Source organism: Beta vulgaris, chromosome 3 (assembly GCF_026745355.1).
Source record: "Beta vulgaris subsp. vulgaris cultivar EL10 chromosome 3, EL10.2, whole genome shotgun sequence".
Classification (NCBI taxonomy): domain Eukaryota; kingdom Viridiplantae; phylum Streptophyta; class Magnoliopsida; order Caryophyllales; family Amaranthaceae; genus Beta; species Beta vulgaris.
Window position 1 is genome coordinate 39,647,967 of NC_079204.1, and position 19,255 is coordinate 39,667,221.

The window sequence follows — 19,255 nt, forward strand, 5'->3', positions numbered from 1 at the left end:
ATGCAATTCTCACCTACAAAGACCAGAGTATCTCTCTCTATATTTACTCACTTTCTCTCTCTACCTCAATGACATCTAACTTAAGCGTTGGAGGGGATTTCTGTAGGATTGTCGGAGACCTCTTCTTCAACACTTCAGAGCTTCTCATTATTTCAGGACTGTCAACACTACAATCATCTTCGACAATTGCTTGACATAAACAGTTTGGCACCGTTTGTGGAGATGCTACATCTCAAAGTCACATACCGAGAGCAACATTGGATAAAGACAAGAGCTTCTCACCTGGACCAAAAAGCTCCCATCCTGTCGTCACACCAGACTCAATGTGGAACGAACTTATTAGGAGGATGAGAGATCCACCTATCGGGATGAGCAGATAAACCTCAACCTCTGAACTAATTATTTCCTCTAATTTCACCTCACTTAGTCAGTATGACGAACCTAGAGAGGATGGTAAATCGGGTCAACAAGAAAATTCAATGAAGTCTTCAAGAGCTCCTAATCGACATACCGCGGCTCAACCAAGGGCCTCAACTTCAAGCCTAACTAACTCCTCCACTCAAAGTAGAAATGAGATAGCTCGGGAAGAAAAAGACCAAGAAGATATTGCACGGCAACAAGTGGGCATAAGATGAAAGAGGTCGCATGCCAGGTTGTCAATAATCATGAAGCAAGTCAACGAGAAGGATCTCGCAGAGAGGATACTCGTGCTTGAAACTCTTCGAAGAACGTATGAAGGGATCCCTCTTGGATCCAACAAGCACAAAGAAGGAACATACAACTCAGGCCCTCAACAGGTTCTGGGACTCATTCCTGGTATCAGCACGAACTCCTTAGCACTCGATACTTTGATATTGCGTGGTGGATGAGAAGAGATTTGTAAGCTTGTCGTCTGAATCGTGGAAGCGAAAAGGAGAGGCTCCCCCCGGGAGTGCACCAACAACAATCGTAATCGAAACAATCACCCTTGATAAAGGGCCTTCGGCCTCGGGTCATAGAAATGACAAATCGGTGGAACAAGAACCAAAAAGAAATCCAACTCAGCTTCAAAGGGACACTATCAAAAGTCTTACATCACCTATATTAATGAAAGCAGATACCTTGGAAACTCTTGGATCAATAACAAAGGCGAGCAAAAGGAAACTCGAGAGAATGATCACCTCCTCGAAAATCATGGGGATCATTAACCTCCCAAGTCGAGAACTTCTCCAACGGCACCCCCTCAATCATGAGAGGAGTGCCTCAAACCAACATGCATGGCCAAAAGAGGGTCAAGTATCGCTTATTGGGACCTACTCAATGAGTAGCGTCGTTTCGACAAGAGAGACCGCCTCAGGAAGCATGAAGCTCACTAGCTGTCCCGAGTCAAGTACTCTTCCCTCCGTTAGAACCTCCTCGAGAAGCGTAGGCTCGTTAGTCTCTTGAGTCAAGAAATTTTCCAAAGTCACCTCCTCGGGAAGCACGGGGCTTCATTACAACCCCCCCCCCCCCACAAGTTGATACCATCTCCGGAAGCATGGGGTTCTTTTAACTTAGCAAAATTAACCAAGTACTACCCACTCAACCTCCCTGGGAAATAGGGGGTTGCCCATCACCGCTTGGGGATGTGAGGTGATCATCTCGGAAATTACGCGACTTGAAAACTGTCCGACTCGGAGAACAGGCGACTCATTAGCCCCTGAGTCGAGACGGTATGTGAATCTCTCATTATTCTTACCAAGGGGGTCATTACATAATAAATAGCTAAGTACCCACATCAAAACCCACTCGGGAAATACCCGACTCAGAAAGATGCTCGGCTCGGAAAAATAGGCGGCTCATTAACTCTCACAGTTTCCACACCTATAACTCTCAGACACTCAGGAACTCACTCTTCCCAACTCTAGAAGGCAAAAAGACCGGCGTGGAAAAAACATCTTGGTCTCCCTCCTAGCCAATCCGTTGCCAATCTTCGCTCGGTAACCCCACATATATATACCCTTCGGAAATTTAGGGCTCCCTCTCTCCAGACTCAGGAAACTTGAGGGTCAACTTGGGAAATTGAGTCGGTCTACTTCACAATCACCTACCAAGATAAGATGGACAACGATGTGTCCACCACTCGAAAAATTTGGGGCTTCTTCCTAACTCGGGGTTGGGGAGTGTCTTCCGAACTCGAGATTTTCATCTCGGTTCCCCCATGAGGCTCACCCTGTTCGGCCTCGGGAAACTTATAATTTAGGGCAATCGCACATCAGGGCACCTAACTTAAGGCAAGGTGCAATCTCGCGTCCCCCGGGACCAGCAAGGTACTTTAGACCAGATGTCTCTCTCGAGTTTCGTTGGATGACCGCCTCGGGAAAGAATGATGTTACCCTATCCGTTCATCCAGCACGGGGCTAATTGATTGAACCCCTCATCTGGTTTGATAAATACGCTCAAACAAATGAAGGATGGGGCTCATTACCCCCCCCCCCTCGAGTCGAGAAACTTCTTCTTAAGCACCTCCTCGATCATAAGAGGAGCATTCTATTAACTTAGTCAAGAAAAGGGCTAAGTATTATTAATTGGTACTACTAGGCATCTGAGTAGTGTCGTGAAACCTCCTTGGGAAACATGGGGCTCATTAGCCCCCTCGAGTGGAGAAACTTCTTCATCGGCACCTCCTCAATCATAAGAAGAGCATCCCACTAATTTAGCCAAAAAAATGGCTTAGTATCATTAATTGGTACCTACTCGACATTTGAGTAACGTGTGTTGACCTCCTCAGGAAACATGGGGGTAGTTAGCCACCCCGAGTCGATAAACTTCTTCATTGGCATCTCCTCAGTCATTAGAGGAGCGTCCTACTAACTTAGCCAAAAAACAACAAAGTATAAAAAATTGGTACATACTCGGCATCCAAATAAGAGGAAACATGGGGTTCATAAGTCCCCCCGCCCCTCCCTCCGAGTCGAGAAACTTTCATTTGCACCTCATCAGTTATAAGAGGAGCGTCCCACTAACCTAGCAAAAAACGGCTAAGTATCATTAATTGGTAACTACTTGGCATCCGAGTAGCGTCCCGTGACCTCATTGGGAAGCATAGGGGTCATTATCTTCCATGAGTCGAGAAACTTCTTCATTGTCACGTTCTAGGTCATAAGAGGAGCATCCTACTAACTTAGCCGAAAAATGGCTAAGTATTATGAATGGTACCTACTCGGCATCAGAGTAGCGTGGTGAGACCTCCAGATACCCTTCACAACATCATAGACTCGGGATTCAACACCCATAGGTCGCGAGAGTTTGCAAGAGCCCATCTCAACATCATGGACTCGGGAATCAACCATCTCGGCCAAGCAGAAGTTGTGTTGAGCGCAGATAGAGTGCATCAAATGCATTGTCGTGCATGTTCTCGTGCCTCGCACAAGTTGTTGTCGGGATTATATAAACAAATTTCGAGTCAAAATATATAAGACAAGAAAGAAAGTAACAATGAAATTATATTTCAATAAGGTATTGAGTACAATCTCTGTAAACAGTTTATAATGAATACAGACTAAGTCCTCTGATTATGTTCCGCAGCTGGAGAGTTGCACGTGTTGATATCGACGTGGAGTTGAGTGTAGAGCGACGCTTTATCAACGTCAATCAGAGTTTGAGTTTTGTTTGATTTCCTTGACTTTTTTACTATATTTCATTTACAAACTCAACTTATACCATTATATCCAAGTATTACCAAATATCAAATTTGAATAACAGGATATTATAAGAATTACAACTATAACTAATAATATGATCTCTTTTACTTATTTTATACATTACTTATACTTACAAAGCTTAATCAATTTTACGAGGGAGAAGGAGGGAGGATAGAGGAGAGAGAAATTTTTGGGAGGAAAGAAAATCCCAAATCAACTTCCTATTTCTTATTTTATTTATTTCGAAAATAAAATAAAACCAAACCATAATATAATTAGGTATAGTAAGTAGGTTGTATAATTAAGTTAAAATTGTAGGCTTATCCAAATTATATATTTTTTTATAAACAATATTAAAATATTTTTTCTTTATTCTTTATATTTTCTTATTTATGAAAGAATAACTCCTAAAAATACGGAGTATTACAAGCGTCCCCCCTTTAAGGAAGTTTCGTCCCGAAACTTTGAGGTAGCCAGACTTAACAATGATCTTTTGCACATCTGAGTCCTAATATTTCACAAGCCTTTTCTAACTTTCGCACGTCACATAAGCAATAAATACACGTAATTAACAGACTTAACAGACTTTTAGGGTGGAAGCGCAAAATTTCTATCGCATTCTTGGCATCACATCTTCAGACGCATCGCATCTTCGGCTTCCCATGTGGCTTCCTCGGTATTTTCATTTCTCCACAACACCTCCACAATTTTGACGTCCTTATTTCTCGTACTACACACCTTGTGGTCTAGGATCTTGATGGATTTCTCTTCATAGGACAAGGTTTCATTTAACTCGACGTTTTCAGGTTCTAGGACATATGACTCGTCAGGTATGTATTTCTGGAGTTGGGATACATGTAACACGTTATGGACCCTTTCTAATTCCTTGGGAAATTTCAGGCGATAAGCGACTTTGCGTACTCTTGCCAAAATCTCATATGGTCCTATGAACTTAGCGCTTAGCTTCCCCTTTTTCTCAAATCGCATCACTCCTTTCATTAGGGATACCTTAAGCAACACATTTTCTCCAACTTCATAATTCTCTTCCCTTCGCTTCTGATCCGCATAGGATTTTTGCCTATCCTGTGCAGCCTTAATCATATCTTGAATGATTCGCACCTGATCCGTAGTCTCTTGAATCATTTCAGGACCTAACACCACAGTTGCACTAATGTCGTTCCAACACAAGGGACTACGACACTTTTTCCCATACAGTGCTTCGAATGGAGCCATTTTAATACTAGCATGATAACTATTGTTGTATGAGAAATCTATGAGGTTCAAATGATCTTCCCATGATCCCTGGTATTCTAAGGCACAAGCTCTTAACATGTCTTACAAGGTCTGAATAGTTCTTTCTGTTTGACCGTTTGTAGCTGGGTGAAAGGTTGTATTCATCAATAGCTCACTACCAAAAGCTTCCTGGACCTTTTTCCAATAATTCGAAAGGAATCGTGAATCCCTATCCGACACTACACTCATGGGTAATCCATGCAATCGTATGACATGTTTAACGTATGGTTTAGCTAGGACTTCCAAACTCCACGTGTCTTTCATGGGTATGAATCTCATGGTCTTGGTTAGTCTGTCCACTATTACCCATATTGTATTATTGCCTCCCCAACTCCTAGGTAAAGCTACAATGAATTCCATGGATATCGAATCCCACTTCCATGTTGGTTCATCTAGAGGTTGAATTTTTCCTTGGGGTCTCTTGTGTTCACTTTTGACATTCTAACACGCTTGACATTTGGAAACAAAATCGGCTACTGCCCTCTTCATCCCAGGCCACCGAAACATATTTTTGAGGTCCCACTAGTAGAAAAAACATCGAATGCTCCGGTTGAAAACCCATTAAATGCTCCGTATTTAGCGCGTAGCAGACGCCATACGAGCATTTGAGCATTTTACAAATGCTCCGGTTTTCACCAGAGCATTTTGTAGCTCAAATGCTCCGGTTTTTTATTAACAACCGGAGCATTTGATAGTTTTTTTTTCTAAAAAAAAATTGTACAGCTTCAGCAGCTACTTTGTACAAGTAGCTTTTAGTGTGGCAGCCCCTAAGACTACTTTTATAAAAATCAAAAGAACAAATAAAAAGGATATAAAGTGAAATTTTATTAATCAAATAAAAAATTAATATGTCATGACACAAGTATAAACAACTAGCTAATAATTGCAAAAAAAATCTCATATGCGTTTACGACACCATAATTAGTATTCTACAAAAAGTATTGTGAAAAACAGGTAAGAATTATAGATCTAAACAAAAGAAAGATGCATCTCTCATCATAATTATACAGTCATATGTATCTTCTATCTTGCTTTAAATTTCATTATCACTAAACCTCCTAAAAATATTTACAGTACAGTGGAAACACCATCAACAACATCATATGAAAGTTTGGCACTTAAAATTAAACTATAAGCTTCAAATAACATCCATGCTTTCAAGGAAAAACATGTAGCAAGGCTTAAAAGTGAAGTTCAATCAGCATGGTCCGCATGGATCTCCATTTATATCTAAAAAACAAAGGCACAAAGAGAACATTAAGCAATCTACACAATATAAACAACAACTTGACAACACATCAATTGAAGGACGTTCTTTCCAAATAAGCTATTCCTTTTTTTTTTCCAAAAAACACAGGCTAATGTGTAGTTTCCCAAAATGAGTTCCTTTTGAAAAAGTGATCCTATATTATAGATCACATAGCTATTAAATAGATTGATGCCTAAAAACAAGGTCTACCTATTATTGGGAAAACAAGCAAACAACATGCCATAAGTGGGAAAACCATTCATTTTCCAAAGCCATAGAAGACAAATTTTTTTAAAAAAGTAGAGATTAGTACAGTTGGTTTTTAAAGAGCAAGTATCTATGGATAATGAAATAGGGTTTGAATAATGAGCAAAGAACATTAAGCAAACCACAAACATTGCGGAGGACATATCACAAACTTATAAATGAGTAGGCTACAACAGGAAATCAAAATTAGAATTACCAAGGACTGGTCTGCAGACTGCTAAGAGATGATTAATGCAGATGTACAAGAATCTTATAGGGAGCCAGTGGCTAAACTATTAGATTTGTGAAGATATTAATCAGTAGTTATCTTTGGAAGTTTCTTTAGAATTAATTTGTACCAAGTTCAATTTGTTTGGATAATTAAAGGCAAGCCAGTGGCTAAACTATTAGGTATTGCTTAACACAAGAAAAACATGAAGCAATAACCTACCAGTTTTTAGATTTGACGCTCAAGCTCAAAAGCATGTATATGAACAGAGAGAGGCACTTTCTATTAGAAGTAGTAGTTATACCATAAGGTTATATGGGAAGGGAACTCAAACCTTGGATGGGATGTACTCTAGCAGGGACACAATGTTATGAATTTTAAATTAAAATGACACCATATTTTAGCAACTAAATACCATTTTCAAATGACAACACTGAAGTAGCACCAAATTACGAGGAAAATATGCAGATCTATAGGCCATATGATCTCTGCCATGTCAAGCAAATAGAGCTTATATGAAGAATGTAGACATGTCAAGCAATAGAAAGTAATAAGCATACCTTAACAGGAAAATATGCAGATCTATAGGCCATATGATCTCTACCACACAGAGGTGGATTCTCCTGTCTCAAATGCATTTCCAAGTGAGAAAAGAAGTCAACATCATCACGGGAGGTGAAAGGAAGGAAAGCCCCCAAGCTCCCCATCACAGTGCCATAAATAATACATTCTCCACCACCAGGTATGAGAGATGCCTTCTGCAAGCTGGACACAACATCACCAACATGAAACTGAACGATCTCCTCCATCTTGTTTGGAGCTCCATTCAGTTTACCCTGCTCCCATTTTATTTTCCCATCAGTCAGGTCTTCTTCAATCTCGTCGGAGACATCCTGAGGTAACCGAACAAAATATACATTCCCAAACTTATCTGCACCAGCCATTGTGTCAAAATCTACATGGTGTGATGCAGTTAGCCATCTAGGATAAACACCATCAGAAAATATGTAGAGCTGGTTTTCATCTCGCCTATACTTGCAATAATGGAATGACTGCAAAGACCAAAACATAAAATTTGTCAGACAGCATCAAAAATTGAGCCGGATTCTCATATCGATTCAAAAGCCACAGAATTAACTCACACGATAAGATCCTTTCACAATCCACAAGAATCTTAAAGAAGGTCAATAAAGAAAAATCATGCTAAGATTTTATGAAATTGCAAATATTTGCATCAACCATAACTCACAAATGAGTTCAAAACTTTGAGGACCAGCAACCTCACAGAGAAGACTAGATCTCCCTCTAGAAAACTACAATTGACTTGTGCCATATGAAATGAACTTTTCACACTCCCCTCCCACTTTCCAGAAGTAGCAGTTTAAAACTTTAAATAATGAAAGTAAAACAAACAAGACTTTCCATTTAATAATGTTATCTGTCTTCATATCTTCATAATAGTACCGTAATAAACAAATGATGTAGTAATTCTAGGAGGAGAGACACTCAGACACCCTTATAATTTTTTCGGGGTCAAGGGTTTTCTATTATACCAATTTGAGAACTTCTGCTTACATGCTACTTCTCAGGCCAAAAGCCTGTGAACTACATGGGACTATTAGCTGACACAAAAAAAGCTAATCAAATTCAAGAAAGATCTTTCATAATACTCGTTAATTCTATGATTCATAGAAAATTACTCCCTGAAAATGAAAACTTTTTAGGTGAGTTATGTCTCAAAGAGAGAAGAGTGGTGCACAGAATTCAGCCACAACTAGCTTTTAGTCCAGTGATACAAGGAATGTAGGACGCTTGCCCGATGTGCGATTTGAATCGCTTGTCCCCAATCGCGGAACAAATCGCGACTGAGGTCGCCTTCGTTCGCGAATCAGATCGCCTAAGGCGACGTCCCTTATTTTATTGCAAAAAACCCAACCAATTGAGCCCAATTGCAAAACTAGAGTTTTGTTCGACAATTTTAGTTGAATAATTGAGGATCGCCAGGCCAATATTCCATAAGAACTTAAGACATGATCTTAAATTCACCACACTAAACCAGACATAATTAGGTATGAAAAGTAGGCCAATAATTTCAGTTTTCAGTTAATCTTGATAACACATAGATAAGGTAAACCCACAGGGAAGAAGCTCATGAAAACAATCGACCAACAGATAGCTCATCACCAGTAGTTGTGGAATCGTATCATTGATAACGAAAAGGCGAGAAGCTCCCTAGGGGCTAAACTGCTCAACAAAATCAAAACATCTTTGTTTTTCATAAGACCAACATAATAGCGAAAGTTATACACGAAATAGACTTATTCTCAAGGATGTCAATAGCAAACATGATTCAGTGATGGACTCATTTACCATATCAACACAATACAAACATCTAAAATCACCAGATAATCACACAAATGAATTAATCAAATCCACTCTGTAATTCATGCAAAATCCACCAAAAACCAAGTTTATTTTAACTAACTAAACGATGAATTTATCAAAAACTAACCAAATAAAGACGTTGCTGGCGAGGTGGGCGGCACTGCGACAGTGAAGGAGAGGAGTCGTTAGTGGTGACGGACATGCAACAGTTGTTGGCGGATTGTGACGGAGTGAGGGAGAGAGACCTAATAACCCATCAAATTAACCCTTCAAAAAACATAGATCTGCAATCTATCGGCAACATAAACGAAAATTCGGTTCTTTCAACGGAATCAAAGAGAGGAATGATGAGAGGACGCGAAAGCTATTTCAATCGAAACCTTAATTTTTGATGTTATTCGCGTGCCCCAAAAGTTATGAGAACGGCGAAATCGATTTGATATGAGAGAAAGGAAATCCTACAGGTTGCTTGGTAATGGTAATTAAACAATTGATAAGTTAAATCTTGAAAATAAAAGAGAGAAAATGAAAATTAAAACTTTTTCTCAGCTAGAATTTGTATGGTTTCAGGGGCGTGATGAGACAGAGAGAGAGGAACTCATGAAAGGGAGAAATAAATCTTCTTCGATTTCTAGGGTTCAAGTTTTAGAACAAAAATAAATCAGAAATCGAAAAATAAAATCGAGCCACTTACTTATGGGTGAAATAATGCAAGTGAAAATTGAAGTGGAAACCAAGGTGACAATAAGGAGATGGAGAAAAGGAGGGCAGAAATGGAGTATGGAAGATATGAAGACAGGATGAGAGAGAAAGATAAACCAGTGAAGGGAGGGAGAAAACAGAAAGGCAAAATACTGGGAGAGCAGTAATTTGATTAGAAGAGGGAGGGAAGTAGGGGGAATTAATTAGTAATAAAAAAAGACAGCCAAATGCTCGGGTTGACGGTCGCGGAGCACTTATTAACAACTGCTTGTGTTGATTAATCAACCGGAGCATTTGACATCAAATGCTCCGGTTGACTAATCAACACAAGCATTTGTGAATTTCTTTTATTAAAATTTTCACAAATGCTCGGGTTGATTAGACAACCAAAGCATTTGATAAGTAGCAAAAGCAGTTTTTTCCACTAGTGTCCTTATATAACTTATCCTCCCTTGGTGGACGGAATTGTTCGTGTTATGACCCTCACTAATTATCTTTTGCTTCAACCCCTCACATATTTGTGGTACACATCACCTACCCTTATAGCGTATCACTAGTGGAAAAAACCTCATATGTCACTTAGTAACAGATGCGATTTTTAAACCGCATCAAAAAATCAATTAGAAAATGGGAAGGAAAGCTAAAAAGAAAATATGATGTGGTCCTCTTGTAGACCGCATAAGATTAAAAAAAAACTGATGCGGTTTTTTAAGAATCTGATGCGGTTCCTAGGACTGCATCATATTTTCTTAAAAAAACGCGCGACCCATTTCCCTCCCTTACAACCCTAGCCCACATAACTCTCCTCACTCAACCCTCATCCCCCTTCTCCTCACTCAACCTTAATCTTCCTCTCTCTCATTCACGGCGCCCTCTCACTCCTCTCTCCTCTATCCTCTCTCCTCTCTCATTCTCTCGTTTCCTCGTTCTCAAACACAATTTGTCACTTTGTTTCCTCATTCTCAAACACCACCACCACACATCCTCCTCTCTCCTCTGTCGTTCTCAAACACCAACGGCAACGCCACCACCAAGCCACGACACACCGCCAACGCCAGCCACGAAACCCTAACGACACTCCGTCGACACCACCAACGCCACCAACCAAGAAGTGAAACGACCGCGTCCTAGTCTTCAATGGTGCCCAGGTCTAATCTTCACCTCTTCGAAACGCCGACCACCACCAACACATCATGGTTTATTTTCGTTCTTTAGTTGAATTTGTTAATTTTTGTGGTGATTATTATCATGTAATTTCATATTATTCTAGACATAGGTTTAATTTCGTTTAGTTCTCACTTTTCGTTTCTTATTTTTCTGTTAATTAGTTTATACTCTGTAATTTCAGATTTGATTAATTACTTTATTTTTTTAATTTAATTTCGTTTGTATAAATTAAATCCACTAACTTCGTTTGTATAAATTTCATTTAGTTAGTTTCTTAATTTTTCGTTTGTATAATTTCATTTACTTTATTTTAGATTTTCGATGTTTAAAATGGCCCCATGTTTTCGTTGTCTGTAATGGCCTCATGCATGTTTTCGTTAATGTAAACGGATTTCACTGCTGAACATTTTTTTTTTATTTTTCAAAAAAAAACAATCTGATGCGGTCATTCTTGAAAACCGCATCAGATTCTTACCATACTGATGCGGTTTTGGACCGCATCAGTTTTTTTGCTAGCGGCTGCGGCGGGTCCATCTGATGCGGACCAAAACCGCATCCGTAAGCCGGATTTTGATCGCATCAGATCAGATGGGGTATTTTCCACTAGTGTATACTCCCATCTTCATGGATTTCAAACCCTTCTGCTTTGCCCTCCTTAAGCTTTGCTTTGACTCGCTCAAGTTTTACATCCCCAGACCGACTCTCTCTTATTTCATCTAGGAAGTTGGGCTGGATGATTAGGGTACTCAACAACTTTTCTACTTCCCCTTAATGAACCACCTCTATTTGGAGTTCAGAAAATTTCTCACAAAGTTTGTCGGCAAAAACCAAGGTGTTCAGGCTATGGTTAGATTTATGACTTAATGGATCAACAACAACATTTACTTTACCCTCACGATATTGTATATCTAAGTCATAGTCATTAATGAGCCCTAACCACCTGCAATGTCTCATATTAAGGTCTTTCTGGGTGAAGATGTATTTGAGGCTTTTGTGATCGGTGAAGATTCGACAGGTCACCCCGTAAAGGTAATGTCTCCAGATTTTTAAGGCAAAGATAATTGCGGCCAACTCTAGGTCATGTGTCGGATAGTTAACTTCACATGATTTTAGTTGACAGGACACATAGGTTATGACTTTCCCATTTGGCATAAACCACCCAACCCATTCTTTGACGCATCACTACAAACATCATATCCCTCATTCTCGTTAGGCAAGGTAAGGACGGGTACTGGAGTTAATCTCTCTTTGAGCGTTTGAAAGGCTTTCTCACCGTCCTCATTCTAGTTAAACCTACAATCTTTCTTCATTAAGGTGGTCATAGGCATCGCTAATTTTTGAAAAGTATTTCATAAACCTCCTATAATAACTGGCTAACCCAAGAAACTTCTTATATCTGTGACATTCTTTGGTGTAGGCCATTTACTCACAACTTTTATTTTTGTACGATCTACTGATACACCCTCCTTAGAAACAAAATGACCCAAAAAATGACACTCTTTCAAACCAAACTTCACACTTTGAAAACTTTGCATACAGTTGGTTGTCCCTAAGTGTCTGTAAATTAAGCCTCAAATGACCCTCATGTTCCTACTTTCTCCTTGAATAGATCAATATGTCATCTATGAACACGACTACAAACTTATCGAGTTAGGTTCAAAAAATCCTATTCATGTGGTCCATGAAAACAGTAGGTGCATTGGTTAACCCAAAAGGCATGACGGTAAACTCATAGTGCCCATATCTAGTCCTGAAGGCAGTTTTAGGTATATCTTGATCAGCAATCCTCAATTGATGATAACCTGACCTTAAGTCTATTTTGGAGAACATCCCGGCCCCCTGAAGTTGATCAAATAAGTGATTTGATTTTTTTTTCACAATGATATTGTTCAACTCAAGGTAGTCTATACACAACCTCAAACTACCATCCTTCTTCTTCACAAATAAGACAGGGCTCCCCATGGTGACATACTAGGTCTAATATACCCCTTCTCAAGTAGTTCTTCCAACTGGTTTTTCAACTTGTTCATTTCTGATGGAGCCATTCGGTATGGGGTTTTGGAGATAGGTCCAGTCCCATGTACTAGGTCGACAGTGAACCCTACATATCTCCTTGGAGGCATACTAGGTATTTCTTCAGGAAAACATCTTGGAATTCTCTAACTATTGGCACATCCTCAGGTCTCAATGGATCATCTTCAACCCTTCTCACGGAACACATAAATAAAGGTCATCCTTTGTCTATATAGCTCTTAAGTTGCAAAGCATTGATTACTTTAATCCCAGGTTTTCGAGGTATTCTCCTATATGGCACCCTTTTTCCCGGAGGATCTATCAGTTCCACCTTCTGTGCATCACAATTTATCTTAGCAATGTACTTCCCAAGCCAATCCATTCCCAAAATGACGTCTAGGTTCGATAAATTAAACTCTATTAGATCAGAAAGAAAGAATCCTTCCCCTATTTTCAGCAACACATTTAGGAATCTCTTTGAGCAATTAACGGTATCCCCAGATGGAATAACTATAGGCACAGAAATTGACTCGGACTCAAACAGTGCTAGAGTTCTAACATTTTTATGGGCAATAAAAGAAAATGATGCTCTAGAAACGAACAATACTTTAACAAGAGTAGAGTTGATAGAAAAAGTACCAGTGATAACATCCCTACGAGCTTCCTCTTTGCTAGCCGTGATCATATATTGCTTACCCTTGCCCTTATTACCATTGTTATTGGTCACATGGTTCCTATTTGGTGCCTGATTGTTGGTGTTGGTTGGTGATTTGGAGTACTTGGAGTTCCCATTGCATGCATTTCCACCATTCCCAATTCCCAATTCCCATTCCTAGGCTTGTCTCCATAATTCCCTTTCTTTTGACTATTGGGGTTAGCTTTATTCTTCGAGTAACACACATACGCTCTATGCCTCAATTTCCCACATTCACAACACTCCACCTTATTACCCTTGCAATCTTTCCCAGGATGGATGTTTGGGCACTTCCTACACCTGTACACACGCTCAGCTTTTCAGTTGTTAGTGTTATTGGTGCGGGTATTGTTATTGTGGTGAGTGTTATTGTTATTGGGTCCCTTACAGAAGTTTGTTTGGGAGTTTTGGTGGTTCTGGTTCCCATGGTGTTTCTTTTCAAATAGTTGAACCTCGGGGTTTGGACTCTCCTTTTGTTTCTCACCTTGCTTACCCCCTTCCTCTCGTTTCCTTATGGCATATAAATGAGCGGCTTTACCAAAAATACAGTCTAACGAGGTGAAGGTATCTCCCCCAGTCTCTCTTGCAGGTCAAGGGTAAGCCCTAATTCAAAACGTGAGGCCTTAGCTTCCTCAGTAAGGGCAATTTCAGGAGCAAAACTCATCAGCTCGATGAATTTGCGGTAATATTCCTCAACAGACATGCTCCCTTGTTCTAACATCATAAACTCCAGGGCATCTGCTTTTTGAGGTATGGTGGGTAATATTTATCCTTTAAGGCCTTCTTGAAAGCTTCCCACCCAAAGCCAGGTTGTTTTAAGAGGTTGTCCGTAGGTAATAGCTAGCTAAGGGAACAGTCTTGTCATCTGGGCGGGATAGGGTGAAAAAAAGCTTATCAAACTCCCCAACCCAATTCTCCAAATTCTTGGGCCCCCATTTCCCATTCAGTATTGCTGGATTCCTACGGGCAACCTTTTCAGATAAGTCCCCATCCCGGTTATGACCTTGGGCTAGGTTAGCTGTAATTTACACTAGGTAATGTATCGATTGCTCGACATTGAGAGGGACGATCTCAAGTGTGCCTCCCAACCGAACCATTCTGCGCTGAAAATAGCATAACAACTATCTCAGTGACATACACATAATCTTTTATTCACTTAACAATTACACATTTGCACATTCATACAACATGTTTCCATTGCGAACAAAAATTAAGTCTCTATTGACTTGCAATATAAACATCTCAAATAAGATGTCACATCCAATAATGAAAGAACTAAAAGAAATGTACTATTATTGAAAATGAAATTTTATTGTTTCAAAGGAAACATAATATAAATAAATAAAAGAAATAAACAATTCTAACTTGCTACTTGGCATGCAAGTCTTATTAAAACTGAAATAAGTAAATAAAAGAAAAATAAAATAATACTCTAATCCTAATTCTATTTTCAGAGGAAACTAAGGACTATAACAGTGAGCTTCATTCAGGATTTTCTAATCCTTCTTCCATGCCAGCTTCGTCCTCAACAAGCTCGTCATCCTCTATAGGTTCCTCTTCCTCCAGGGGTTCTTCCTCTTCTTCTTCTATGGGCTCTTCTTCCTCTTCAGGCTCTTCCTTAATCGGATCCCCTTCAGTGGGCTCATCTTCATTAGGAACTCCCTCTTTCTCAATTCCTATGTCCAGTACAGGTGCAACCTGATTTTCTTTAATCATTGCGATAAAGGTCCTATTATTCCCTTCATCATCGGAAATGTTGGTAACAATTCTAAGGTTTGACGCTACGTGGTAGTCCTCGAGTATGAACTCATCCTCAAATGCTTGATACCTTGCTCTTTTCACGCCTCTAGGTGGCGTTTGTGGCTCAGGTTTAACTCTTGGATTTTCAGAATTCCAATCTACAGTCCTAGCTTCCGAGTTTTTCCCCACGTAATAAGTTCCTCGAACTGAAGGTGATGAGGTAGAGGGGTCACAACCTTTTTTTCTCATGGATTCTACACTCATTTTCATAGTACTTGAGGTTGGTAATGAAATGCTCTACAGTGGGAAGGTATTGGTTCCGGTAGCTAGGTATGTTTTTCCCTGTTAAAGTTTCCCTCTTCGGACCACAAATCCCTATATCTATGATGTATGAAACGGTAGGGTTCTATGTTAGGGACATAATGAAGCATGAAATGTATCCTCTCCAGTTCAGTCCTTAGCCTCGTATATCCTTGCATGATCCTATAGTCCATAACAACTTTCATTTTATAGGCCCAAATGTCCCAGTCCTCCGCTATTCGGTGTTCATCAGGTATTCCTTAGGTACTATGTCGTAAACCATCTCCGAAATTGAAGAAATGAAATAGTTTAAGTTTTTGTGAATATAAGAGATAACACGATCATTTTAAACTTAGAACTCCTTGAACACGTTCAAAATAATTTCAACAATTAAATGATTTTGTCCTAAAATATTTAAAATAATGTTTTACTTCAACTCCTTTTTGAAACCTCTTTTATACCAATTCAAAGCTAACTTAGTTCTCCTAACCACTATAAATGTACCTATCCTTATACATCCTCCTAATCTATTCACACCTCGAAGATTTCAAGAACCTATCATAGATTCAATCAATCAAACAACACATACAAGTGCAAGGTAAGAAAAGAGATTACAAATAAAATCATTTATATCATTTAATGCACGTAAAAGTAAGATATATGCTCCTATTCCATACTTCACATTTTAAAAATTCTTTTAAAATATTTTTGAAATAGGAACTTCTGGCTCTTATACCAGTTTTGTAACACCCCAAAATCCATACACGTCTAAACTACGTCGCATCGACTTTGAGAGTGTTACCGCCGCAGGGAAACGCAAGGCTTATTGAAAGGATACATTAATTTAAATCATTATTATGAAAACTAAACTGCAGCGGAAATAAAATGTTGAGTACTACTCGGGAATCATCATTGACCCTTTTTATTCAAACCACAACTAAGTAAATTAGATAGTTCTATAGTGTTCAACCAAAAGATTTAAAAGTTTAGAAACCAGTGAATATCCCTTGTATGCTCAATTTCATGCAGCAACACCAGCATACCTAGTCTGCTCCCCATTGAAGCATCAATGGTTCATGACAGGTCCACAATGAACAGAAATAACAAATAATCATCTATGCTAAGTACGAACTAAAACATTGAGATAATATACTAGCATAATCAAAACAATAAGAATCATTGTTAGACATGATACTACAATAGTATTACATTTATTACTTTTATAATTTAGTTGGCATCGAATGGGCACCGTCATCTTACTAGATACATACGGATTACTTAATCCTTAATAGACAACTTGGTCTATTAGATGAAATGCAAATACGGTTTCGTTTCATCCCACATCCATCACCTTAGTATGCATACCCCCAAGATCGTACGAAACCTTCCGCCAACTTGAGTTATCAAAATTCATAAGGACACAAATGTCGTCACAGTAGGCCTGCGTAGGAGAGTAGAACAAGTCACACACTCCCCCCCCCCCATTGTTAATTACTTGTAGGGAGTCCAACTACAAGTTTATTGCCGAAATCCTTTCTTAGTATTATCCATTCACATACCATTAAACATGGAATCATTTAATGTTCTTTCTTTGATACATTGCTCAATTCTTTAATCCTTGTAACATCCTTGCTACACCATAAATCAAAGGATACCAGTCCAATGCTTTTCATGCTTGTAATACGATATAATTACGCATTCCAATAATAATGCAATCCAATTCGCAAGTCATACAATAAGGAAAGACATACATATTTCCAATCCATTTCATACTACCAAACAATCTCATCAATCACAATCATACAATTGTTCCCTATCATGATTCTAGGTTCCAATGAAAGAATTCATAATCTAACATGATGCTAACATATTCAACTGAACTAGTACGCGTACATACCTTGTAACTAAGAATCTTCGCTGAATATTTAAACGCTCCGCTTATAAAATTGGGACCTAATCAAATAATGAAATATTTCAGTGCTACGTCCTTGATATTATTAAACTAAAAACAACTTGACTAACTAGATAAAACTTAGTGTTCCAAAATATAAAAAAAGAACCAATCTTGTTATTTAAACTTCCTTTTTTTCATGAACTTTATAGAAAGTAACGTCTTTGGGGACTAATAATAATGTGTTTACCAATCTAATTTTAGTTAGCTTACATTATACTTATTCATAATACCAAAACTTAAACTAATATAAATAGGTATAATTTAAATCAGAATTTAGAATTAAAATCATCCTAGGAACTAATAGTATAATCAAGAATATGATTTCTTTAACTTTTAGTATATTTCATTTACAAACTCAACTTTAACCATTATACCCAAGTATTACCAAAAATCAGATTTGGATAACAGGATTATTATAAGAATTACAACTATAACTAATAATCTGATCTCTTTTACTTATTTTATACATGTACTTACAAAACTTAATCAAATTTACAAACTTAAATCAACTTACAAACTTAATCAAATTATATCTTACTTAAATTACAACTTAAAATTACAAAATCAGATTATACAATATTGAGTAATAAAAGAGAATTTTTATATTATTATTATCTTTATACCCAACAGTCTCGCCGACGTCAATCACCGACGACGAAATTTTGGCAACGACGCACAACCTACAACTTAGCACAACCACTCGAGCCTCGCGCGCGACACTTTGCATGCCACACACGGTCGAAAAAATGACCCTCACACAGCCCACTGCACGCGCACCCTCGAACCACACTTCTTACAGCAAATCACGACGCTCTAACCCTGGAACCACCGCACACTCGCACACCAAGCACAACCCACTGCACAACGCGCGCCTCACACAACTCCTCGCTTCGACACTCACCCTCGACACATTGTGCGACTTCGCACCACACTCGATTCGCGTTGCACAACCTCGCTCGACACAACAAGAATCCGCCTTTTTAGCGTCTAACATTAGCGTCCGTCATGTTACGCAAACGGTATAAGTCGATATACCGTCCGTCTTTTATCAGATGGTAAATAGTGTCTGAATTCCTAAATTTAGCGTCCTTCCACCAAAGCAGACGTAATTTACCGACAGCAATAAGAGGTCAGCGTCCGAATAACGGACGGTAAATGCAGCTGATTTAATTTTTTTAAAAATATTAAATTTAGCGTCTGACATTAGCCATTTATTGTCGGCCTAGCGGACGTTAAATAAATTGATATATCAGCATCTAAATCGACCCTTTGAAACACATTTCGACGAGCTCTCATTATCGCCTCCCCCAACCATTACCAAACCCTAACCTCACCGTCGCGCCTCCATTGTCGCCGGCGCATCGCCGCCACTCTCCCCTTAGCTTCACTCGCGCCGGACTCGTGCCGATTCTCATCTCAGCTTCACTCGCACCGGACTCGTGCCGGAGCCCCGCCGCTGCTAGCTGCCGTCTCTCTCTCTCTCTCTTCTACAGTTGCTTAAGCTATGAATTTATATCTTAGTTTTGTTGATTTTTGACTTGAATTCCTTGTTGTTGATTGGGATTCTTGGTATTATTGATGTATTATTGTTGTTCATATTTGTTGTTGATAGTTGTCGTTG

General features: G+C 39.0%; 2 protein-coding genes across 2 annotated transcripts; both read right to left on the reverse strand.

Moving 5' to 3' along the window:
• Positions 1–5,857: 5,857 nt before the first annotated feature.
• LOC104906529 (spliceosome-associated protein 130 A) lies at positions 5,858–10,186 on the reverse strand. The gene is made up of 3 exons (XM_010695296.4): positions 9,192–10,186; positions 7,240–7,731; positions 5,858–6,185 (listed from the first exon to the last, which is right to left on the reverse strand). The coding sequence occupies exons 1-3, from the start codon at positions 9,264–9,266 to the stop codon at positions 6,180–6,182; spliced, it is 573 nt and encodes a 190-aa protein (XP_010693598.2). The 5' UTR covers positions 9,267–10,186; the 3' UTR covers positions 5,858–6,179.
• A 4,936-nt stretch (positions 10,187–15,122) lies between these two features.
• On the reverse strand, positions 15,123–15,644 carry LOC125495653 (protein FANTASTIC FOUR 1-like). Its single transcript, XM_048640434.1, has one exon. The coding sequence runs from the start codon at positions 15,642–15,644 to the stop codon at positions 15,123–15,125; it is 522 nt and encodes a 173-aa protein (XP_048496391.1).
• Between the last annotated feature and the right edge of the window lie 3,611 nt (positions 15,645–19,255).

Excerpts from the sequence above, each read along its gene's own strand:
- LOC104906529 (XM_010695296.4), bottom strand. The coding sequence starts at position 9,266 with ATGTCCGTCACCACTAACGACTCCTCTCCTTCACTGTCGCAGTGCCGC. Across the intron at positions 7,732-9,191 it reads GCCAGCAACGTCTTTATTTG|TCATTCCATTATTGCAAGTA; the intron begins GTTAGTTTTTGA and ends TGGTCTTTGCAG.
- LOC125495653 (XM_048640434.1), bottom strand. The coding sequence starts at position 15,644 with ATGAGTGTAGAATCCATGAGAAAAAAAGGTTGTGACCCCTCTACCTCA.